Source organism: Ovis aries, chromosome 24 (genome assembly GCF_016772045.2).
Source record: "Ovis aries strain OAR_USU_Benz2616 breed Rambouillet chromosome 24, ARS-UI_Ramb_v3.0, whole genome shotgun sequence".
NCBI lineage: Eukaryota > Metazoa > Chordata > Mammalia > Artiodactyla > Bovidae > Ovis > Ovis aries.
Window position 1 is genome coordinate 28,343,318 of NC_056077.1, and position 26,594 is coordinate 28,369,911.

At 40.2% G+C, this 26,594-nt stretch overlaps 1 protein-coding gene across 2 annotated transcripts in view; it reads left to right on the top strand.

Moving 5' to 3' along the window:
* The first annotated feature begins 3,023 nt into the window (after nt 1–3,023).
* The window catches only part of VKORC1L1 (vitamin K epoxide reductase complex subunit 1 like 1), a 54,563-nt gene continuing 30,992 nt past the window's right edge, over nt 3,024–26,594 (top strand). For both annotated transcript variants that reach the window (XM_027961936.2, XM_060405863.1), the window contains exon 1: nt 3,024–3,328. In XM_027961936.2, coding sequence (XP_027817737.1) covers nt 3,135–3,328 — 194 coding nt within the window. In that variant the 5' untranslated portion in view covers nt 3,024–3,134. The remainder of the gene's footprint in view (nt 3,329–26,594) is intronic.

The following is a 26,594-nucleotide window of genomic DNA, read 5'->3' on the forward strand; positions in this document are numbered from 1 at the left end:
TACATTAGAGCTCCAGAACTAATTCATCTTATAATTGGAAGTTTATGCCCTTTGACCAACATCTCCCCATTTTCTCTACCTGCAAGCCCCTGCCAACCATCAATAAATGTTTCTATGATTTCAGCTTTTTCATTTTCCAAGTGTGAGATTATATAGTACAGTTGACCCTTGAACAACACAGGTTTGAACTACACAGGTCCATTTGTACGTGGATTTTTTTCAATACACACATATACAGTACTACACAATCCTCAGTTGGTTGCATCTGTGGTGGTGAAACCTCAGATAGGGAGGGCCAACTGTAAAGTTATGTGTGGATTTTTGACTTCGCAATGAGGTGAGTGTCCCTAAACCCTGCCTTGTTCAAGGGTCAACTGTAGTTGATGTTCTCTGACTTATTTCACTTAGCATAATGCCCTCAAGGTTTGTCCATATTGTCTCAAATGGGAGGATTTCCTTCCTTTTTTGTGGCTGAATAATATTCCATTGTGGATACATACCACATTTCCTTTATCCATTCATTCATCCATGGACACTTAGGTTATATAAGTAATAGAATATGTAAAAGTGGTGGGCTGTCTCTTCTGAGAGTAGGTTACAAAAAAGACTGTGACTTCCATTTCTCTCTCTGTCTTATCCCTTGCTCTCAGGGAAGTTAGCAGCTTCTTATGGAGAAATACAAGTGGCCAGAAACTCATGAATCCAGTCAACAGCCATGTGAGTGAGCTTGAAAGAGGATTCTCCTGCCTTGAGATGCTGGCAGCCCCAGCAAACATCCTGTTGGCATCCTTGTGAGAGACCCTGAACCAGGGAATCCAGCTAAACAATTCCTGACCCACAGAAACTATGAGGAAATAAGACGTATTTTCCTTTATTTTGGGCTTCCCTAGTAGCTCAGCTGGTAAAGAATCTGCCTGCGATGCAGGAGATCTGAGTTCGATCCCTGGGTCAGGAAAAACCCTTGGAGAAGGGAATAGCTACCCACTCCAGTACTCTTGCCTGGAGAATTTCATGGACAGAGGAGTCTGGCAGGCTACAGTCCATGGAGTTGCAAAGAGTAGGACATGACTGAGCGATTTTCACTTCACTTTCTTTAAGTTATTAAGTTTGGGGAAGTTTGTTACTGATCAATACATAATACAAGGACATTGGTTACTCCAAAAAAAAAAAAAATCGCTATATGAGACAAATCTCTTGGACAGTTCAGTTCAGTCACTCAGTCATGTCCAACTCTTTGCGACCTCATGGACTGAAGCATTCCAGGCCTCCCAGTCTATCATCAACCCCCGGAGTTTACTCAAACTCATGTCCATTGAGTCGGTGATGCCATCCAACCATCTCGTTCTCTGTCGTCCCCTTCTACTCCACCTTCAATCTCTCCCAGCATCAGGGTCTTTTCAAATGAGTCAGCTCTTTGCATCAGGTGGCCAAAGTATTGAAGCTTCAGCTTCAACATCAGTCCTTCCAATGAATATTCAGGACTGATTTGCTTTAGGATGAACTGGTTGGATCTCCTTGCAGTTACAACCAGGAAAAAGCTAGCAATATATAAGAACAATATGTTTCTTAGAGACAGTGAGAATAACATACATGTGTTTTTCTTTTAGTTTCGGCCATCAGGAAGCTCAGAGCCAGATTTGTGGCCCAGTTTTAATTATTATATGATACTCTATGGCCTGCTTGTCTATGTTCTTACTCCTGGTCTTTCCTTATATTTTGAATAGGCTTTTTCTTCATTCCAATTTTTTAGTTCATTTTTATATTTTACTGTATTACATGGAGTATGTTGTTGTTGTTCAGTAGCTCATGAATGCTGGCGACTTTCCCCACCCCTGCCATCTTGTTCTCAAGTTCTTAACCTGTATGTAATTCTGACAACAACATTTGATGTAGGAACTATTGTTTCCTATGTTTTCAGTTCAGTTCAGTTGCTCAGTCCTGTCTGACTCTTTGAGACTCCACGGACTGCAGCACGCAGGCTTCCCTTACCATCAGAAACTCCCAGAGCCTTCTCAGAATCATGTCCAGCGAGTCAGTGACGCAATCCAACCATCTCATCCTCTCTCATCCCCTTCTTTTCCTGCCTTCAATCTTTCCCAGCATCAGGGTCTTTTCCAATGAGTCAGTTCTTCGAATCAGGAGGCCAAAGTATTGGAGCTTCAGCTTCAGCATCAGTCCTTCCAATGAATATTCAGGGTTGATTTTCTTTCGGATTGACTGGTTTGATCTCTTTGTAGTCCAAGGGACTCTCAAAAGTCTTCTCCAACACCACAGTTCAAAAGCATCAATTCTTCGGCTTTCAGACTTCTTTAGTTAAGCCATCTCAAATTCAGCTCACAGGGAAGCAAGGCATTCAGAAATAATTTTAAAAAATAGTTCAGCTTGCACTTGTTGAATACTAAGTGCCTGGAGGTGGTGATAGAGAACATCAGGGAACGTAAGCGTGGCTCTAGAGCTTGGGAGTTCTGGCCAATGGCCAAGGTTAATTTGGATTGGGTGAGAAAATATCAAGTGATGACAAAAAGAAGCGGAAAGTATGGCCATTGATTAGCCCCCCAGGAGGTGGGGCCAAGGGCTTATCCAGTCACACACGTTGATATCTTTGAAATTTATTCCTCGCACCCAGTCCTGTAGGACCCGCGCGCGCCACCCCACCCCTGCTCACCCCACCCCTGCTCACCCCACCCCACCCCTGCTCGCCCCACCCGACTCCTGCTCGCCCCTCCCCTCCCGCCCAAAGCCCCGCCCTTCACCCCATAGCCCCGCCCCTTCTTTGGCCCCGCCCGCTGCGCGCGCCGCGCCGCCTCTGGCTCCGCCCCCCGGCCGGCCTCTCGGGCGGTTGCGCGCTCCTCCCCCTCCCTCCGCGCCCGCGCGCGCTTTCCTAGCCCGGCCGGGCTCTCTCCTTTCGGGGCGGTTGGGCCGCGCGCCTGTGGGGGCGGGGCCCGGAGGAGACGGTCGAGCCAATGGGGCGAGGCGGCGGTGGCGGCGGTGGCGGCGGCGGCGGAGGCGGTGGCGGTAGCGGCAGCGGCTGGGTCGGGCCCCGACGGGCGGCGGCGGCTGAGGTGGAGGCGGAGGGAGGCGGCGGCGGCGGCGGTGGTGAAGGAGGCGGCGGCGGCGGCGGCGGAGGGGGGAAGATGGCGGCGCCCGTCCTGCTGAGAGTGTCGGTGCCGCGTTGGGAGCGGGTGGCCCGGTATGCAGTGTGCGCCGCCGGGATCCTGCTCTCCATCTACGCCTACCACGTGGAGCGGGAGAAGGAGCGGGACCCCGAGCACCGGGCCCTCTGCGACCTGGGGCCCTGGGTGAAGTGCTCCGCCGCCCTTGCCTCCAGGTAGCCCGGCTGGGGGGAGCGGGCCGGGAGCGGCCGAGCGGGGCGAGGGCGGAGGCTGGGGGTGGGGAGCGCGCGGCGGGAGCTCGGGCCTGGGGGGGCGGCGGGGACCGGGCCGCGAAGGGACCGACGGCGCCGCGAGCCGGGCAGGGGGCCGCGGCCGGGGCCGGGGGGAGCGGCGGCCCAGGGTGAGGGGCGGCCGGAGTGCAGGCCGCCGGGGCTGAGGTGGCGGGGCCGCGAGACCGACGAGGAGGGAGGGATGAGGTGGCAGAGTGCAGCCGGGGAGGCCGGAGCGGACCGAGAGCAGTTGGGGAGGCTGGGAAGGAGCGAGTGGGGTTCACGGAGGGTGGGTCCCGGCTGGCTTGACAGATTTCCTGGTTCTCGCCCCGGGAGGCGGGTCGGGGGTGCGGGACGCTGCTCGAAGGAGCCGTGAGGTCAGTGTCCACCCCTCGTCCGGGGTCGCCGCTGCTGCCCTAGGCTGTGCGGCCGGCGTGGGCTCGGAGGTTGCATTTCCCAGTGTCTTCCTGGTGCTAGGACAGGTGTTTCCGTGGTCAGGCCTCTTTGTACTCTGGAGCGGTGATGGGAATTTTGCAGACTTCTTGAGACAGTGACATTTGCGGGCAAACACGAATTTGACCCTACTCTGGAAGAAGATACCGGCACTCAGCATATCTGATTTCTTGGATTCCCCCTCGTATATTTCAGGGTGCCCGGTGGCCTGAGTTTGGGTCTAGTCTCAGCTTAATTTCAGTAAAATATGTCATGTGTGATGACGATGTTTGGGGAATAAGGGTGACTTTTAAACGTTGTTGGTTATTATAATGAAATACCCACCGAAGAATAAAAATACATAGATTGCTAAACTGGAGGGATTGGTTTGTTTTACTGATAATCAGGTTTTTCAGCATGTTGTAGTTGATTTATCTGTTACACTTTATTTTCTGCGTTAGATTTTCCTAGGCAAATTGCTTTGAAAAAAAAGAGGAATTTACATCTATAAAGTGCCGGCTCTTTTTTTTTTTTTTTTTTTGAGGAGGGTTCCTTTTTAAAAAGTAGCAAAAGTAAAAGAAATTATTTTACAGTTGCTAGGTTACACAGGTTGCACTGTTAATAGAGACATACTATGCCTAATATTTTGAGTTTGTTAGCGGTAGTCATGTTTGAGCAGTTTCTTCCTCTCCTGTTGATCTGTAGATTACTAGGCAGACAGTCATGTATATAGCTCACTAGTTATTTTGACCTACATATTGGTGATTGTATGAACAACCTAGCATTGGAGTTTGTCTTGCTACTATTTACAAGCTCCAGGCCGAGGATCTTTTCCCTTTAATGTTCTTAGTGAGCCAAGTACTCTTTCTCATCTGTAACTTTTTAGTGGGAAAATAGTTATCATTATTGCTACATTAGACACAATGTGTTTAAAATGTAGATACCAGTTAACAGTTAAAATACAACAAAGTAACAAAAAGTTTACATTTGTTGTTGGGTATTTTGAACCAAGTTAATAGACCTAACAGACTCTCAGATAACCTTATGAGGACCGCTGAGTGTATTTTATGTAAACATTTGTATATTATTTTCACTATCCATTGGGAAGGACTTTTATACATAGAGTACCTTGCACTCAAAGTTAGCTGAATAAATATATAATGAAAAGACTGTGCAGCAGTATATATCAGGTATTTGAAAAAAGAAGAAATAAAATAAGTTTTGATATTAGATTAATGTGGAATTTAAGCACAATTATTACCAGTTTTAGCTTTTGGATACATTGTAGTCTATAATAAGTTTTACTAGATCTGTTAAGTTTTGGGCATGGAAAGAGTGATTTACGTTATCCAGACTGTATGTTTAAGTTCTTAAAATTGGCTCTCCTTTTAAAAAGAGTGGTTTTGAGTCATGTAGTAAGTACAGATTTTAAATATTTTCCGTTATGTGTCCTGTGAGATACAGGTTTTTGTTTTCTGATTTCATTTTAATAAGGCACCATAAAATAATATAAATAGCATCAAGTGAGATTAAAAGTTTATGTAAGACTGAAAAATCTGGATCTCTTTATAATTTTAAATGTGAATTTAATATGTTGTGACTGAAACTAATATTTAATTGTGTAGCTGTGTACATAGACTATTTTAAATTTGCTCACCAAAAAAGGTAAGAAATAAGACATGCTACTAAGAGAAGTAAATAGCTTATTTGCCATGTATACTGTAAAAGTCAAGAAATTTATCTAGTTTGACCAACTTGTTTGTAAACTACTTGCAAAGCCATATGTATATATATACACTATATCTATCTGTCTATATACATTATATATATATATATATACACACACACACAGTGGAGATAGAGAAATTTGGAAATTTGCTTGAGTCTGATTTATAGACCAATTTTCTTTTGGAAGTAGTAGACTAAACCTAATTAAAAGTTTTTATTTTGTCAAAGTGAAAAAGGCTTTAAATAAAGGCAAATTATTGGAGGCCTCAAGTAGTAGATCTTTTTATTTGACTCAAGTATTGATTGCCACCTAGCAGTAGTAGTAAAGAATGTGACTATTTTAGGAACAGAAAGTTTGCGCCCAGGTTTGAGTGAGTAGAATTGAAGATAAAGAATGATAAAAATCAACCAGTGAAACAAATCCTGAGGAAAGTTCTCTGCCCAATCCAACATTAACTCATGTGATTTTTGGATTGCTGAAACTCACTTTATTCCCATTTCTCAATCCTTCAATGTCCCAATCCAAGTAAAATAGAGATTAATGAGAGAGTCTTGAGGTGTATGTATGAAGTCCTCTGTTATTTTGGGAGGCATCATTGTCTAAGGAAGTAGTTCCCAAATTTTTTTGGATTTCAGAAGTATTCCCCCCCAAATTGGGAGGCTGCAGGAGAGGTGCCAGGCTTCTTCCTAGTGGTAAAGAACCCACCTGCTAATGCAGGAGACGAAAGAGACGCACTGTCTACTGTCACTGTCATTTTAAGGAAGGATATTTTAACTCAAATAATTAGAACCGAATCTCAGCATGAAAGACCTTTAAACTGAATCAATTAGCTTTGTTGAAAAGTTTACTTTTCAACAGTTTCAAAGTTTTCCTCATTTATGTTTAAATTACTAAAAAACATCATTGCAAGTCTGCACCAGCCTGCCAACTGATCCCTGTCTAGTGCACTGAGCTTAGATCCAAAGATATTTGGTGGACTTCTGGCTCTTCACTTGTTAGACTGTGACATCAAGCTAGTTGTCATCTTCATGGAGCCATAGTCACTTCTCCTGTTAAATAGGGATATTAAAACCTACTTTGCCAGATGAATGGTAGGATTAAAAAGGATACACAGAATGAATAAATGGATGATACTTGGAATAAAGTATGTACTCAATTAGTTACAGCTGTTATTGACTGGAGGTGGAATGATTATTTTTTTGCAGTGTCTTATCATAAATGCCTTTAAATAGTAGTAGTTTCTTGTTTTAGATGTAGTATTTATGTATTTTAAATGTAAATTGTTCTAGTGTACTTTATTGCTGGGGTTTCCCAGGTAGCTCAGTGGTAAAGAATCCTGCCAGTGCAGGAGGCAGGAGATGCTGGTTCGATCCCTGGATTGGGAAGATCCCTTGGAGAAGAAAATAGCAACCCAGTATTTTTGCCTAGAAAATCTCATGAACAGAGGAGCTTAGTGGGCTGCAGTCCATGAGGTCATGAAGTGTTAGATACAACTTAGCAACTGAGTGTGCACACATGCACTTTATTGCTCGCTCCACGGCATAGTAGAAAGACTTTCGTATAAAAACTTAAAGTCCAGAGATTTCCCTGGTAGTCTAGTGGTTAAGACTTCACCTTCCAGTGCAGGGGGCATGGGTTCAATCCCTTGATCAGGGAGCAAAGTCCCACATGCCTTGGGGTCAAAAAACCAAAGCATAAAACAGAAGCAGTATTGTAACAAATTCAATTAAGATTTTTGAAAATGGTCCGTGTTAAAAACACACACACACAAAACTTAATAAAATCCATTTAAACAACTCCACAGGTATGGTGAGAGACACAAAACAATGAGCAGAATAGTCTTTAAAGGTATTTCCTGTAAGTTGCATTAGACCCCTTCTAAGAAGAGCTTTTATGTAAGACAGAAATAATCTTGAAAGATTAATAAGCTTGACAGTTCATGTTCTCAAAAAGTTGCCTTACTTTGCAAAATGTTGAACTAGTATCCCCTCATATCTTAAAGATAGTACCATCTATTTACTACCCTCCTCTTTGAGATACATTTTTGGAATTAGATTAGAACCTAGAAATCTTTGCTGCCCCTAGCTTGGTCCAGCTATACTCACAGGTTAAATGACTTACCCAGGGTAACAGAGTTAGTGGCAGCTTGGGACTAGAAGACTAGCTTCCAGAGTACTTGTTTAGAGGAACCACCACCCACCACCTCCATTTGAAAAATTAGATTCTTATACAGATAATATGGGCTTCCTTGGTGGCCCAGACGGTAAAGAATCTGCCTGCAGTGCAGGAGACACAGGTTTGATCTCTGGGTTGGGAAGATCCTCTGGAGAAGGGAATGACAATCCACTCCAGTATTCTTGCCTGGAGAATTCCATGGACCGAGGAGCCTGGCAGGCTACAGTCAGTGGGGTTGCAAAGAGTCAGACATGACAGAGCAACTATCACACACATAAGTAATATATTCACTGCTTCAAATTTGAAAGATACTGAAGTATATACAGTGAATCACCCCTTTCATAATCCTTCTCCCAGGCTTGTACTTCTCCCTTTCCGTAATCAGACATGAAGCTTTATAGAGCCATCTTATGTGTATACAGGCATAAATATGACATTAGTCTCCCAGTTTTTTAAACATAAAGCTGCCATATTCTATGTTCTGATCTGTACTTTCCTCTTTGCTAGCATTCTTTCCATCACCACTATACTTTTAAGTGCTTACATTCATGTTTGGTGGAATGTTAATAGTAACTGCTTCTGTGTAAGAGAAAATTTGTTCTGCTAGTTAGTTTTGATCAAGATCAATTTAATAAATAAAACACAGATTCTTATGTGACCACTGTTTCAGGAGCAGTATGAACATCAGAGTGTAAGCAGAATAGATGTCACAAAGAGGTGAAGCTGGATTGCCATGTGTTAGAGATAATTGTTAATACTTGGATAATGTTTACTGTGTGCTAGGCACTGTTCTGAATGCTTTACATATGTTATTTAATTCTTGAAACTGTCCTGTGAGGCATTTTTATTACCATTTTACAGATGAGAAGATTGAAGTACACAGAGGGTAAATGAAACTTGATTTAGAAAATACAGTGGCAGAGATCACATTTTCACCCAGGCAGTTTGGCTCTTTACCACTACTTTATTTTTAAAATTTTTGCTCTGCAGCTTGTGGGATCTTAGTTTCCCAGCCAGGAATCAAACTGGTGCTCCCTGCAGGGAGAGCTCAGTCTTAACTGGACTGTCAGGGAAGTCCCTCTTTACCTCTACTTTAAATTCCATTTGATCTGATAGTGATACAGTAATACCAATATGAGCCAAATTTTAAAAATATACACACATCTATGCTTTTTTTTCCATCTGTGCCTAGTTTCGTGTTTTAGCTTTTACTTATTGAGAGTGATCTTTTTGGAAAAGCAAGGACATTACTCTGAAGGCATGATGTTCAAGAAGTAACTCGTTGGAGTGTTTGCTTTCTAAGCCTAAACTTATAAAGATACGGCTTTTGTCACACCCAGTTAGTGAGCAGAGTCCTAGTGGGGTGAGGATCAGGAAGACCTAACAGAATAGCTGAGAGAAGAAACATCAGGTGGATCTTGGTACCTGGAGGTATGGAGGGGAGGGGGGAAGAGTTATTTTGAATTGAAGGAAATGGCAACCCACTCCAGTATTCTTGCCTGGAGAATCCCATGGACGGAGGAGCCTGGTGGGCTACAGTCCATGGGGTTGCAGAGTCGGACACGACTGAGCAACTTCACTTCACTTCCCTAGGGTGGGGCAGTCCTTTCTGAGAGAGGTGTTGATTCATGAGGACTTAGAGACTAGAGAGTTGCGCCTGGGGTGTGGTGGAGGTAAATCTCCAGAACTAAGAATTTGAGGGAGATTCATTTCCTGGATGATTTGAAAGAATTCTAAATATGTGGAAAGGCAAAAAACGGTGACCATTCTGTGGGGGGGAGCAAACAGTCATATTCTCACGTAACAGAAACTTACCTGGGTCAGGAAAGGACTGGAATCTAGAGGCTGGCCAGAAAAATGCACAGCCAGGCATTCTTGTAATCCACGTGTTCTTGTAAACATAGATAAGATTTAGAAGCACTGTGCCATGGGCTTCTCTTCTGTAATGTGTTTGTACTAGATTGCACTAGGTTTGTACCAGATTATTAATTTAAAGAATTCATTCCCCAGAATCCTAATTTTATGGTAGTACAACATGGGTTTCATAAGCATTTGAGTCACATTTTTAACACTGTAAACTTTAAAACACTGTAAACACTGTTAACCAGGGCTTCCCTGGTAGCTCAGCGGGTAAAGAATCTCCTGCAATGCAGGAGACCCCCGTTTGATGCCTGCATTGGGGATCTGTTGGAGAAGGGATAGGCTACCCACTCCAGTATTACTGGACTTCCCTGGTGGCTCAGACAGTAAAGAATCCACCTATTTCCACCTGCAGTGCGGGAGACCTGGGTTCGATCCCTGTTTTGGGGAAATCCCCTGGAGAAGGGAATGGTTTCCCACTCCAGTATTCTGGCCTGGAGAATTCCGTGGACAGAGTCTGGCAGACTACAGTCCATGGGGTTGCAAAGAGCTGGGCATGACTGAGCGATTTCCACTTCAAACATTGATACGCATTCAAATTTTATATCATGCTAAATTTTAACAAATTAAAGACTGCTGATTTGTACTGCCAGGTTATCTAGGTTAAAAAAAAAGTCTTTAAAGGTTACATTCTATACAGTTGCATTTATATAACATTGTTGAGATAACAAAGTTATAGAAATGAAGACTAGATTAGTTGTTGCCGGGAATTAGGAGCAGGGGAAGGAAGGTGTGGCTGAGGAGGCAGCATGAGGGAGCTTTGCGGGGAGGGGACAGTTCTGTATCTCAGCTGTTGGTACTCAAAGCTACAAGTGTCAAATGCGAAATTGCATAGAGCACACGCATGAATGTAAAAGTGATGAAAATATTAATAAACTCTGTGGATTGTACCATAGTCAGTTTCCTTGTGATCTTGCACTAGAAGTATGTAAGATATTACCATTGAAGGAAGTTAGGTGAAGGGTCCTTGGGACCTGCCTGTACAGTTTTTTGCAAATTCCTGTGATTTATAACTATTTTTAAATAAAACATTAAAAAAAAAGAGAGAAAAGGCAATGTAGTTAGGATATTTGAGGGAAAAAGAAAAAAACTAAAATTATCCATAATGCCAACAGCCAGGTAACAATTCTTATAATGACATTGCTTGCTTTCTTTGTGCATGTACTGGAATTCCTAAAAATTCTGTTGATTGGAAAAATTGTAGCTTTATATTGTTCTTTTTAAAATTCAGACCAGTGCTTATTTGTTCATGTAAGATTATAGGAGCAAATTTGCTCCTATAGACAGCTCTCATTGCATTGTGCAGTAACATGTGACTGCTCTGTATATATAATGTCTTGATGTCAGATTAGTATATATTTTAAGTTTCATATTTTTCTTTCTACCAAAATATTTGTGGTTACCACATATTCTCATTGATATTATTAGAGATTTAACTTAGAATTTTTCTACTTGGACTTCTGGACAGGTGTAATAAATCCTTGGATAGCAAAAATGTGCTGTTTTTAAAAGAATGACAAAGACTTATTTGTAACTGCTAATCTCTGTGAATCAGGTTTTTTATATATATATATATATATATATATACTGGGCAATAAACAAAACAGGTTTGTCCCAGTCTTCCAGAACTTATTAGAGTTTGTGTTCATCAGAAGAAATTCACTGTAAATATTATAAATTTGAGCTTTTCAAATACACTAATAGAATGAAATGCTGCTTTAATTTGTTTCTCATATTGTAGGTCCATATAAAATTTCACTTAGAAAAGCATTCCTTTGCTTAAAAAAATTTTTTTAATCCCCTGGATTATGATCTATAAAGTTTCTTTTGTCATTAGCACCTGACACTGTCAGCATTTCAAGGATGCTGTTGTCACTGTTGTGTGATTATTGAGCTTTTGAAAGCAGCATTATATTTAGAAGTAAAATAATGGAATACCCATGACAAAATAGGAAGAGGAGTATATTCAACTCTTAGGAGTTTGATTTATTCCCTCCTGTCCATTGTACTAGTAGTTACAGTCCCAGACTAGAGCAGATGTATCTGGGTTGAAACCTTGGCTCCATGACTTGATCTCTCTTGTCACAGTTTCTCCATAAAATGAGGATAATAAAGCGTCTAACTCAAGATTATTGTAAATATGAAGTGCACCAGTGTACCAATAACCTGTAGATAGTCTTAGCTCAGTGTCTGGCAGAGAAGTAAGTGTCTATAAAAACTTAGCTATTCTTTTAAAATATGGTTGAGATCATACTGTATGTATTTTATATCTTTTTTCCTCATTTAACAAGTCACAATTCTTTTCTCATGTCATTAAAAATTCTACCTGTAAGGTAAATAGGAGAACATCAGGTGCCCTATACCTCTGCCAGTATTGGGCATTCTCATTTTTTTACACCTTTATCAATTTCATGCGTGAAAAATGTCATCTCATTGTTTTGACCTCCATTCCCGCCCACCAAGGATAAGCAAGGTTTCATGGTTTTCACATTGTTTTAACTGTTTGCATTTATTCTCCAGTCTTGCTTGTATAGATCTAAGAATTTCTATATTGATTTAGATAATGCTTTCTATATTTAAAGTATATGAATAATTTATTATATTTGTTAATATTTTTGCCATTTTCTATTTCATTAATTTTTGCAGTACTAGGGGTTTTTTAAAGTATATAAAATTTATTTTTCTTTGTAAGTTTTTGTTAGGTTTTAAGTTTAGAAGGGCATTTCTCATTCTGATATCAGATGAATATATATTTATAATTTCTTTTAGTTTTGAAAACATTAACTTCTTAATCATCTAAAATGTAGCTTATCAGACTTTAGATGAGTCTGTAACCTAACTTTTGTGCAGACATGTTAATGGGCATTCATATTCCTTCTGGATATCGCCTGTTCGTGTCTTTGACCATTTTTTTCCCTTCAGGGTGGTCTTTTTTTTTCTTATTGATTAGCAGGAATTGTTCAGATATACAATAGTCAATCCTTTGTTGTATGCGTTACACATATTTTTTCAACTAGTTTCTTCTCACTTGTCTTTTAATTTCATTTATGGTGTTTTTATTCATATAGAAGTTTAAACTTTTTATGTGGTCCCATCTTTGACTTCTTTTTGCTTTTGAGTTTGTTTTTTTTTTTTCCTTTAATCTTGTTTAACAAAATCTCTACCATCCCAAGATTTTTTTTTAACTCTCATGTGTTTGAAATTTGTTTTTTCATATCATATTTAACTCTTTAGGTTTGTGTGGAATTTACTTTTTGTCTGATGTGGGATAGAGATCTTTTTTCTAAATTGACAAGCTTTTCCTAATTTCACTTATTGACTTGTCCATGTTTGAAATGCTGCAAGAATTTCTTTATATACGTAGGGCCTCTGCATTTGCTGTTCGATCCCCATGGTGTGTTTGTGTATGTTTCTGCAGAATTCTATTACACAGTCCCTCTTCGCCCTGCAGCTTTATATATTACAGTTTGATACCAGATAGAGCAAATATGCTCATTTTCAATTTTTTTCTTGGCTATTATCATGCATTTATTGTTTCAGGTGAATTTTAAAATTTATTTTGATAAGCTCTAAAACAAATCCCATTGAAATTTTGATAAGAGTTGTACGGACTTTATAGGTGAATTTGGGAAGGAGACAGCCTTCACTAAAATCTTTTTATCAAGGAACAAGCATATTTTGGCTTTCCGCTTCTTGTGGAGCTGCTAATCTCATGCACATTTAACTTAGATGCCCATTGTGTTTTGCTTTGCATGTGATTGATGTGGTACTAGAAATTGAGAAATTTTAGGATGGTATTCTGGTGGGATCCAGGAATATTAGAATTCTCTCCAGTCCACAGCCACAGTTTTCAAATCTATGGGGCTCCTAACGGACAGATTTATATTAAGTATTTGTACTGGCAGTAAAAACCCCCAAACTTTACCTCTTATTCTTGACTAGGACTTGAGCTCCAAACCCCAAGACGGAAGACTCAAATGTGCCCCACTGCTTTTATGTGGAGTTGCTGTTTTTCTCAATTTAGTTTAGCTTCATTTGTTTGAAACTGATCTAGCCCATGAGATGGATGCCCTCCATCTCCCCAGTTTTCGAGCACAGCTAGATCTTTCCCCTGTGATGTGGGCAAAGCTGGCCTGACTCATTCCTATCAGTGCTCAGGGCCTTGTAACCAGAGAGAGCCCATTTGCCCCGGCTGACTGCTGATCTGGCCTTGGCCTCCTGCCTCTGGCCTTTTCTGCCCAAGTAGTAGGTTTAGCCCTGGCTCTCCCTTGGAGTAGCAGAAGTCCTCTCTTGAAGGCGTCTCATGCCACTTCAGTCACATGAAGACACGTAAAAGTGAGCTTGCACCTGTGTGCTGACCTTTTCATGCCCATGCTGCCCAGTGGTGCAGACCTAACGCACTCCAATCTTATCTTCTTCCTTCCTGAGAAGCAGGGAGAAGAGTGAGAGGGGCCTTCGTTTCCCACTTCTAAAGACAACATGAAAACTTAGAACCATTCTCAGAAGCATTGATTTTCTCTTGGTTGTTGCTTTTCCCCAATCAGCCAGAGAGGTGGAGTAAAAACTGGCTTGCTGAGTATTGCACATAACCCGTATGCTTTCTTCACTATGCACCAACCTGCAGTGAGTGACTGATTTCAGGAGACGTTCTCTTCCTTTGCTTAATGGTTCACCACACACTCTTGATAGTCCTCCCACCACTTGGGTCCTTCTCAGTTTTTTGTTTTTTGTTTTTTTTTTTTACTGGCTTATCCTCCTGGACCTGCCCATTAAATGTTGCCATAGCTGGGATCAGCCCCGCACCTTGTCCATCTCTTTTCCCTAAACAGTTATCTCTCTGTCCATGATTTCCCTGACAGGTGAATCCAAAATTTCTCTCTCACCGGGACCTCTCCTTTGAGCTCGAGATCGGCATATCTAATTGCCCACTGGACATCTCTGTCTGGATGTCTCAAAGGTACTATAAATTCACCGTGTCTAAGCTTTAATTCATATCTTTCCTCTGAAAATGCTGTTTCCTTATCTCAGTGAAAGGCATCCCCACCCAAACTGGTGTGCAAGTCAGAAATCTGGCAGTTTCCCTTGGCTGTCTCTTTATTCCTCTCTTCCCCCAGCAAACCCCATCAGTTACTGAGTCCAGCTGACTTTTTAAAATCTTTTTTTTTTTTCTGATTTGTAACCCTTTCAGTTTTGTTCTGATACATACAGAAAAGTCATTGGTCTGTGCATCTTTCTTTGATGTAGTGATTAAAAAGCATAAGCCTTGTAACAAACATTCAGGTCACTAAGTAGACAATTGTCAGCATTGCAATTGCCCCCCTTAAAATTCCTGCTTATGAACTATACTTCTCCTTCACTAGAGCGATCTCTGTCCTGACTGTATATATATGAAATTTTATTTATTATTTTTAGCTGTGCTGTCTCTTCGTTGCTGTATGGGCCTTTCTCTGGTTGCAGCGAGCAGGGTTACTCTTCATTGTGGTACGTGGGCTTCTCATTGTGGTGGCTTTTCTTGTTGCAGAGCGCTGGCTCTAGGGTGCGTAGGCTTCAGTGATGCAGCTCATGGGCTCTAGAGTGCAGGCTCAGTAGTTGTGATGCATGGGCTTAGTTGCTCTAAGGCATGTGGATCTTCCTGGACCAGGGACTGAATCCGTGTCTCCTGCACTGGTAGGCCGGTTCTTTACCACTGAGCCATCAGGGAAGCCCTCTGCCCTGCCTCTTTTGATATCATATCATAATCACTTTCGTACTTTTCTGCCTAAGGTTGCACCCAAATTTGGTAGTTTAGTTTTGCCTGCTTTTTCAACCTTACATAAATGGAGCCATTTATTTTGTACACTTTACTCTGGCTGTTTTCACTTAACATTATTTTGTGAGATTCATCTGTGTGTGATGGAGCTGTAGTTAGTTCGTCATTGTGGAATGTTCTCTTATACAAATATATCACAGTTGATTATTTTGCTCTTTTTTTTTGATGAGTTGCACCAGTTTAGATTTCTGTCAGCAGTGTATGAGAATTCCTGTTATTCCACGTCTTTGCCAAGCCTTGGAATTGTCAGTCTGTTCAGTTAACCATTCTGGTTTATATACAATGGATCTTTGTGTGTTCTCTGAGATATATGTCATATCCAGTAAGTTGCAGAACTTTTGAATGTACACTTTGGAGAATATTTCACATAGGCATGTACCATATTCACACGCAGACACAGAGCATTTCCATCACTCCAGAAAGTTCTCTCATACTCCTTTGCTTACAGAGTCTGTATTCTGATAAAACTGTTTTGACTTCTACCGGTACAAATTTGTTTTGCCTGTTCTTGAACTTCATGTCAATGGGCTCATAACAGTATGCACTCCTTTGTGTCAGGCTTCTTTTGCCCAGCATAATAATGTTTTTTGCAGTTTATCCAAGTTGTTGGTTTTATCAGTTGCTTAGTCCCATTTTTCATTGCTTAGTCTCATTTTTGGAGAAGGCAATGGCAACCCGCCTCAGTACCCTTGCCTGGAAAATCCCATGGATGGAGGAGCCTGGTAGGCTGCCATCCGTGAGGTCGCTGAGGGTCGGCTACGACTGACCGACTTCACTTTCACTTTTCACTTTCATGCATTGGAGAAGGACATGGCAACCCACTCCAGTGTTCTTGTCTGGAGAATCCCAGGGACGGGGGGACCTGGTGGGCTGCAGTCCATGGGGTCGCACAGAGTCGGACACGACTGAAGCGACTTAGCAGCAGCAGCAAAAGCAGCAGTCCCATTTTATGATTATCATTTTTTAATTGACTGTTGTTTCTAAGTTTGGCTATTGTGAATTAAGCTGCTGTGAACATTCTCATACACATCTTTCTATATATACATACTAATTTCTCTTGAGTATATATTGAGGAGTGGATTTTGGGTCATCAGGCAGGCATTTAATTTTGTTAGAAACTACAGAATAGTTTCCCAAAGTGGTTGTACTATTTAACACTCCTTGTTGGTTTTAATTTGCATTCCCCTGATTACTACTGTGATTGTGCAGCCTTTCATTTATTTATTGACTGTCATCTTTTTGAAGGACTCATTAAAATCATTTGCCCATTTTCCTATCTGCTGTTCTGTCTTTTTCTTATTTGTGTGTGTGTGTGTGTGTGTGTGTGTGTGTATTTTCAGATACCTGTATTGCAGATATCATCTTCCACTCATGGCTTGCCTTACCTTTTCGTTTTCTTAAAGGTATTTTTGGATTAACAAATTCTCAATTTTAATATAGTTAAGTACATCAGTCTTTTCCTTTATAATTAGAACTTTTTGTATCCAGGTGATGATATATTTGCTATTGTTTTCCGTTAGGTTTTGCTATTCACAGATCAACAGTCTATGTGGGATTTTTTTAATGGTGTAAGATAGGGATCAATTTAGTTCTTTTTCTGTATGAATATCCAGTTACTATTGGGTTGACCAAAGTGTTTGGGCTTTTCCCATTACATTGTACAGAAAAACCCGAACAAGGTTTTTGGCCAACCCAGTATTATTGTGGCACTGCTTTTTAAAATGTCTGCTCTCTCCTTCTCTGTAGAGTCACTTTGGTCGTGAGTCAGCTGGTTGTACAGACAAGGATTTGTCTGGGCCCTCCTATTCCATTTCTCTATTTTGTCTGTCCTTATGTCAAAATGCCTGGAGAAGGCAATGGCACCCCACTCCAGTACTCTTGCCTGGAAAATCCCATGGACGGAGGAGCCTGGTAGGCTGCAGTCCATGGGGTCGCTAAGAGTCGGACACGACTGAGCTACTTCACTTTCACTTTTCACTTTCATGCATTGGAGAAGGAAATGGCAACCCACTCCAGTATTCTTGCCTGAAGAATACCAGGGACGGGGGAGCCTGGTGGGCTGCTGTCTATGGGGTCGCACAGAGTCGGACACGACTGAAGCGACTTAGCAGCAGCAGCAGCAGCATGCCAAAATGCCTTTGCATTAAGTAGTCTATTTCAGTAGTTCTCCTGGGACCATGTAGAGTCCCTGAGACCCTTTAAGGGGTCTCTGAGGTCAAAACTGTTTTCATAGTAATAATAAGATGTTATTTGCTTTATTCACTCATGTCTCATGAGTGCACAGTAGGTTTTCCAGAGAATGTGTGACATGTGATATTGAAATTGAATGAATAAAGGAGCAGATTTGAGAATCCAGCCATCTCCTATTAAGCTAGATGTTGAAGAGATTTATGAAAATGTAAAACAGTGCCACTCTTCTCACTAAATGTTTTGTTTTGGAAAACAATTCGTTTTTCATAAATTTATTTCTGTTAGCATGTGATAAGCTTATTATTTTAAAGTAAATTTTCTGTTTCAAAGGTAAAAAATAAACTCCCATAAACTAAAGCTCTTTAGAGTCTCAGTGAGTTGTAAGAGTATAAGACTAAAAAAAAAGTTTGAGAATTGCTACTCTAGTTTGATAAATCATGATATGCAATAGATAATTCTTGGTTATTTTGGGCTTCTTGTATTTGCATATACCTTCTAAAATCAGCTTGTAGGATTCCACAATGATAAGTTTAGGTACAATTGAAATCGTTATACCAATGAGTCTTCCAGTTCATGAATACTATCTCTCCATGTGTTTTGATCTTCTTTTTTTTTCTCAGTAATGTTTTATAGACTTCTAGAGGTATTGCATATCTTCCTAACAGAATTTTTGAAGAGAAAAAAGTAATTTAACAATAGACATAAAGTAAAAATCATCAGCATTATGCCATAGCTGGGCAATGTCCTTTTTTAGTGCAACATAAAATAATTGTATCTTTTTAGAAAAAGTTTTATTGGCGTATACTTGATTTATAGTGTTGTGTTAGTTTCATATTGAAGGTATCTTGAAGTTCATAAAGTATAATCTGTAAGCCCAGTGTAATAACAGTATCTCAAGATTTTCAAAACTTGATTCTAAAGTTCATATGAAAGGACAAAAGTGGAATTTTTCATAAAAATTATGGAAAAGCCAGTGTTCATGAAGAAGGGATTAATGCTATTAGAGTCTGTGTTAAAGCGGAAGTAAAGAGCACCAGAGTAGACAAGTTATACTGGATAGAGTTGAGAGGACTAAAGTGGCCTCATTTATAGAAATGTCAAATGTGATAAAGATGAAAACAAATTTTCAATAAATAGTATTGGGTAAACTGAGTAGCCATTTGGGAAAAAAAAAAAGCTAGCTGTGATCTCACTTTAAAAGAGAAAAACCTTGGAGAAGGAAATGGCAACCCACTCCAGTTTCTCGCCTGCGCAATCCCATGGACAGGGGAGCCTGGTGGGCTCCTGTCCATGGGATCGCAAAAGAGTCAGACATGACTTAGCAACTAAGCAATAATAACAAAACCACAAACAACTTGGTCTTCCTGCCTCTCAGAAAATAAACATTTTTTTTTTAATGAAAAAGAAAACCTTTCATTGAAATGCAATTCACAGGAACGTACACCTATTTAAGGGATCAACTCAACAAATTTTTATGTATATGTACACAATGTACTCACTGCCTTGAGCAAAACGTAGGCTATCTCCAACACTTAGAAATTCTCTCTTGTGTTCTTCCCAGTCAATATGACCTCCCCTAGTGATAGCCACTATTCTGACCTTTGTCCATAGATTAATTTTGCCTGGTTTTGGTCTTCACATAAATTGAATCATATGGTAAGTCTTTTGGGTCTAGTTTCTTTTGCTTAACATAATGTATGAGATTTATTTATGTTGTACATAGCAACATAATGAAAGCATTTTTAATATGTATGATTAGCGAAGAGAAAAATGATTTAGCTAACATGTAGGGGAATATCTACTTCCATTTTAGTAATAGTTCTTTTTTAGTGTTGTGTTGAATTATATTGTATTAATACGTCATACTTTATTCTACTGTTGATAGAAGTTTTGGTTGTTTATATTTTGAGCGGTAAAACTGCTGAGAACATTCTTATGCATGTTTGTGGGGAGAGCACAAGTGCTCATTTTCTGTTGGAATTGAGAGGAAATGCTGGGTCATAGGATATGTGTACGTTTAATTTTAGTATATATTGCCAAACAGTTTTCCAGAGCGACTCTACCAGCTTATATCCACCAGCAAAGTATGAGAGTTCCATTTGCCCTGAGTGTTGTGAAACACCAGAAACTATAAAGAAAAAAAGTTGATGAGTTTGCATACAGACAGACAAAACCTATGCATGGCAATAACTAGCATAAACAAAATTAGAACTCCAAAGACATACTGGGAAAAAACTTGCCATGCATCGTATTCAAGGAGCTTGTTGTTCAGTCGCTCAGTTGTGCCAGCTCTTGGTGATCCCATGGACTGCAGCATGCCAGGCTTCCCTGTCCTTCACCATCTCCTGGAGTTTGCTCAGACTCATGTCCATTGAGTCAGTGATGCCATCCAGCCATCTGCTGTCCCCTTGTCATCCTGCCTTCCATCTTTCCTAGCATCATGTTTTTTTCCAATGAGTCAGCTTTTCGCATCAGGTGGCCAAAGTATTGGAGCCTCAGCTTCAGCATCAGTCCTTCCAATGAATATTCAGTACTAATTTCCTTTAATTGACTGGTTTGATCTTGCAGTTCAAGGGACTCTCAAGAGTCTCCTCCAACACCACAGTTCAAAAGCATTTGGTGCTCAGCCTTCTTTATGGTCCAATTCTCACTATTCATGACTACTGGAAAAAGACATAACTTTGACTATATGGACCTTTGTTGGCCATGTAATGTCTTTGCTTTTTAATACGCTGTCTAGGTTGGTCATAGCTTTTCTTCCAAGGAGCAAGTGTCCTTTAATTTCATGGCTGCATGCTTCCAATGGAGGTGGCATGGGTTGGATCCCTGGTCTGGGAATTAAGATCCCACATGCCGTGTGGCCCAGCAAAAACAAAAAGGAATGAATGAATTACAATTTACACATCATATAAATGATTCTCACAAACGTATTATTGAGTGGAAGCTGCTGCTGCTGCTGCTGCTAAGTCACTTCAGTCATGTCCGACTCTGTGACCCCATAGATGGCAGCCTACCAGGCTCCCTTGTCCCTGGGATTCTCCAGGCAAGAACACTGGAGTGGGTTGCCATTTCCTTCTCCAATGGATGAACGTGAAAAGTGAAAGTGAAGTCGCTCAGTTGTGTCCGACTCTTAGCGACCCCATGGACTGCAGCCCACCAGGTTCCTCCGTCCATGGGGTTTTCCAGGCAAGAGTACTGGAATGGGGTGCTGTTGCCTTCTCCGATTGAGTGAAAGAGCTAGACACAAAAGTTCAAAAGCAGACACAATTAATCTGTGGTGTTATAAATCAGGGTAGTGTTACCCTTGATGAAAGGGACACAAGAAGGGCTTTGAGGGCTTATAATGTCCTGTATCTTGATGTGGTTAGTGGGTGAGTGGGGGACATAATGGGAAACACTCTCCCATTATTATTTTGTGACTTTCAAATTAAAAAAAATTTAAACTGCTGCAAAATACACAAAGCATACGTGTTGCCATCTTAACCATTTTAAGTGTGCAGTTCAGTATTTACTGTTAAGTATATATACATTGTTGTGCACCCAACCTGCAGAGCCTTTCGTACCTGTTAAATGACTCTAAAATTTCCTACCTATTTCCTCTTCATCTTGATCCCTAGCTGTTACCATTCTACTGTTGTTTTTTCTATGACTTTGACTACTCTGGGTGCCTCAAAAGTAGAGTCATAAAGTATTTGTCTTTCTGCGATTGGCTTATTTCACTTAGCATAACATCCTCAAAGTTCATTTAAACTATTTTGTGACCTTTGAGTTCTGTACCTTGTTCATTTATTACTTAGTTTTAAGAGATCATTAAAAAGTTACGACCATATTGTTCAGAGATGGCTAATCAGGCGGTAAAAATTTGATCCTGTGTATTACTCACCTAACCAACATTTAGCGCTAGTTTTGGCAGCAAAAGCACTTTATGCCAAAGTGCTATTTGAAGCTTTATCTCACCTCTTGTTTCTCCTGTTTTCATCTGTAGGTGTCAATCAAACTACAGGCTCATGAAGTTCTCAGTCTCTTGACCACCAGCCTGCTCTGTAGTTTTTCCCCTGGGCTTACTGTCCAACTTTGGTCTTCTCAAAATCTACCTCTTCACCTCAGGCACAGTCTGGTTCTGTGCCAGGGGAATTGCTTTCTCTTGGCTGCTTTCTCCCCTATTTCTGACCTGTCTTAAAGGGGGTTTTTGTTCTGCTAGGTGTTCAGTACTGCTTGAGATCATTAGTCTAGAGCCTTCTGCAGTAATATTGTTTCATTGGAACCTTTGACTGGGGGAATTGATGTGGAGATAGAGGAACAAGTTGAAATGACTTTGAAATTTATGGGAGGACCTTGTCCCATTAAATAGAACAGAGGGGGACAGGCAGGTCCTAGGTAGAAGATATATGATTTGGGGAAATATTGGCTTGAGATGCTGGCCTATAAAACGGCAGGAACTGTGACGTAGAAATGGGGATTTAGAAAATAAACTTCTCATTGTAAATGTAGTGTTTGTATATGTATAATGAAAATACAGAGAATATATAGAATAAAAAGTATTCATAAAACAATTATTCTTAACATTGAATTAACTTCGGTTTTTTTGTGTGTGTGGTTACATACATACAAATGTACATATATAAACTCAAATTTCAAGATGTAGTTGAGCTTTTGCATTCTGTATTCTGCTTTCTTGCGTGTGTATTCTATTCATGAATGAAGAAGTCCAAGGCCAGTTACCTATGGTGCTTCTCTTGTGTTAAGAGTCAGCAGCAAAAGAGGTCACGAATGAAACTGTGGGGCTTGTTGAAATTACACATGGTACTGTCCTGCACAGATGGAGAAGGGAATGTGGCAACCACAGGACTTGGGAAACTTGCCTGTATTTGAGGATTCAAGAATAAATCATAATCAGGGAAGTAGAATTAAAAGAGTGTAGTGTCAAATTGAGATTGGAGCACATTCCAAGAAAAAATAGATTTTTTTTTTTTAAAAGAGAGAGGGCTGGATGAAGACTAAGACAAAGGCTTTAAGAAATTGTAAAATCGATAGTTGATATACCATATTTTTACCATATTTATTCTGTCCAGCATTGTTTGGAATAACAAGGACTGAATTTACTTTGCTACCTTAAGCAATTAGAAAACTAGGCAATATATGAAATAACAGACAAACACAGGAATGTGATCACTGAAAGAAGGGAAACAAATCTAAGGAGCCTCTATGGTTGCCCCAGTTTATTATCTGGAGGTAGTTTTTAGGCTGCAGAGCAGGAGGAAGGAACCCAAACAGAGCCCAGTGATCTCACTGAGTTGAGAAGACAGAGAAGTTTGAAGGGGCCAAGGCAGCTATAATTTGTGAGGCTGACAGGAGGAAGTGGCATAGAAAACACCAGAGATACGCAGAGGTGTTGCCTTGAGTCTGGCTGAGTACTGGTCTGCACATGCATGAGAGGAAATCACCTGAGGCCAGAGAAAGAACCATGCTGGAAAAGTGATGAGCTGGAGCTCATCCAGGTTGGGAATGTCTGTGTTCTCACTTGCCAGAGTATGCACAGGGCATTAAAAAGGTACTGCCTTGGTAATAGGGCTCAATTAACCTTAAATTAAAGGCTGCTCTGGACCCACTCCAACAGAGCACAAAAGCAAGCCTTGGAGGATTCAACTGATTTCAAGAAACTTAACTGTACACCAGAACAAAGTCAAGCACTATTTAAAGGAATATAGCAAAATCCAGCACCCAAAGCATAAAATTCACAGTCGAATCAGAAGTTACCAGACATGCAAAGAACCAGAAACTGTGGGCTTCTCTAGTTGCGGTGCGCCGGTTTACTTGTCCCATGACATGTGGGGTCTTGGTTCCCCAACCAGGGATCGATCCATGTCCCTTGCATTGGAAGGCAGGTTCTTAACCACTGGGCCACCAGGGAAGTCCCTGTGTTTTTGTTTTTTTTCTTTTTTTTTTTTAAGAACAAAATTGAACAAAATTGAGACTGTGCTCTTTGTTTTCATTTAATTTTGAATTGTAAGCATTTTGACTTGTAATAAAATATTTGAAAGCAGCTTTTGGTGTGTGTGTAGAATTCCACTAAATGGCCAAAATGTAATTTGTTTTGTCCTGGATTGTTTCCCATGTAGGTTTTTCCAATTTGCTGTTTTAAATGCTGTGATGAGCACCCTTGTACACTTTTATGTAAACCTTTACCTCATTGGTTATTTTGCTATAACCAACCATTTTCAGGCTATATTCCTGGAGGTAGAATTGTGAAATTTATTTCTAGACAATTATAGCAATTTATATTCCCTCTATATAGCATATAGGAATGCTGAATTAACGTCATCCTTGTCCACCTGTAATAGTAGTTAAACATTGCCTGGATGTTTAACATTAGGCATTAAAACAGTTTTTTTAATTGTAGGTAACTTGACTTCCACTCTGAAGGCTTATAAGGATACTGTTTCTCTGAAGTTCGAAAATTCTACCAGAATGTCTTTGTATTAAATTTGGCCAGAAGACAAAATTGTACATTTATTTTCCTTCTCCTTCCTCCTCTTCTTCCTTCTTTTCTTCCTTTCTCCATTCTTCAGCAGTATATTGTTTTCATTTCTTTGGTTATTGCTTCAGCCTCATTTGTTCCAGAAGATGAACTTTTCCATGTCTGTCTTGTTCAGTATTGTTTCCTCACTGCCTGACTATATTATACCATATGCTCAATAAATTTGTAGAGTAATGAACTCTTTTCCTTTCTACAGCTCTTATTGGTAAAAGTTGATCAGTATAATATTTCTAACTTAAATTTCATTGATCGTTTTGTCCTTTTGATTAGAGTTGTGGGATAATTTGTCCATTTGTGTTATCATGTCACTACTTTTCTTTTGGTAATACTTCATCTGCCGTTCACTGCTTCTATTGCTATTTCAAATTTGGCAAATCATGTTTTTCATCTCAGAAGATCTTTCCATTTTTGTGAAATTGTTCCTCATCTTAGATTATTCTCAGTTCATGATTATTTACATATGCAGAATTCTCTTAAATCCTTTTAAAACATTAAATTTTTACCTCAATTTATACCAGCTTTTTTAGTCTCTTAGCTTTTTATATCTTTTTATTTTTTTATTACCTCTAGGGAATTTAAACCAGTAGGAAATAAAAGAAAATGGACTGTCCGTTTGTTGATTAGTTTTGTCATTTGTTTCTTTACCTCAACCACTTCAGCACACAGTTTAAATGTGGTATCACAAGATACTTAATAGTAGAAATTTAGGCTGAAGGGTTATTAGCAAATAATGCTATGTGGGACTATTCTAGAAAACACCTACTTCTTGAGCTATTTTTTGAGACCTGCAAAGGTAGAGAGCTGAGCCAAAGAAACAGGTAATCAAAGAAAGTTTGAATACAAACTACCTATTTTTGAGAAGACCACAAATTCAGAAAAATTCAGAACTCGAAAGAGTTGGAATTATTCCTTTCCTTAATTACGTACACTTTGGAATTTGACCTTAGGAACTGAGAAATGAATAAATAAGAGTTCCTGTCCTCCAGGAGTCCATCGCCTGTGTCTTACATTAGACAGGACTGTGGTGGTGGTGGTGTACCGGATGGTGAAGGCTCCATAGTTCCTGGTCTCCGTTTTCTTCTGAGAGAAGCCAGGAGACATGCAGAGTGAAAGAGGTTTCAGATTGCATTTTGGAGTAATAGACTTGAACCTGGGATGAGTAAAAAAAATACAAATTAAGATAAAAAATATTTTTTTTCTTAGTATGAGTCCTCACGTAAGGGTAGAAAATGACAGTAAAATTGACTCAGGGTAATTTGAAGGAGAATGGGACTGAGCAACAAGTGCTTGACAAACTCAGATTTGTATATATAACTACTTGAATCCTCGTTACTTTGCATATTTAATGTGTAATTAATTGCTAAAGCCTCAAGTTAGAATGGAAGTTTAAAATGTTTTTCCTCATACCTGGAAACTGTTCCTGGTAGCAGTATTTCTAGTGATTTCAGCATCCTCTTTCCCAATCCTGATAACTGTCTGGAAAGAATGGCTTGGCTTTCACATTACAGAATGACCCACAGTAGACTTCCTGGTGTTCAGTTTTGATTACTGGCAACATACACCACTGTGAACACCACTGGTTTTGTGTTTTGTTTTGTATTTTAATCGTGGTCGAAAGGTCTAATATTTTCATCAATATTAGCTAGGCTAATGATCTACCAATCTCTGAACCAGGTGTTTAATAAAGTTCAAATTCACTTAAACTTCAGGGAGTCTGAGATTAAAATCAGAACACTTTGATATTTCCAAAGACAATTTTGTTCAGCTTATTATGCTAAACTGGATAGGTTTTGTTCTTTGGAGAATCTTCCTTGTCCCCCCAACCCCAACCCCCACCCCACTGTCAGAGACATCAGTTTCAATGGATTTTGGATTAAATATGAAAATGTGCTCTAGTCCATGCTTTCATTATTTATTGTGAAAACAAGCAATATATCAGGCCTAATAACTCCTTTGCTACCTGGGGTCCATGAATACTTTGCACATAAATACCCACTGCTACTGCTAAGTCACTTCAGTCGTGTCCGACTCTGTGCGACCCCACAGATGGCAGCCCACCAGGCTCCCCTGTCCCTGGGATTCTCCAGGCAAGAACACTGGAGTGGGTTGCCATTTCCTTCTCCAATGCAGGAAAGTGAAAAGTGAAAGTGAAGTCGCTTAGTCATGTCTGACCCTCAGCGACCCCATGGACTGCAGCCCTCCAGGCTACTCTGTCCAAGGGATTTTCCAGGCAAGACCCACAGCTGGTTAAAATATTTTCCTCTACCCATCAGATTTCAACATATTTAAAAATTTAGGTTTACTTTAGGTGTTTAGGTTTAATTTAGGTGTTTGCAAAATCTCAATAAAGATATGTTCAGAATATACATGAATTTACTCTGTTGACACTCAGGACACAAGTATCTACTCAAAGTTAGCC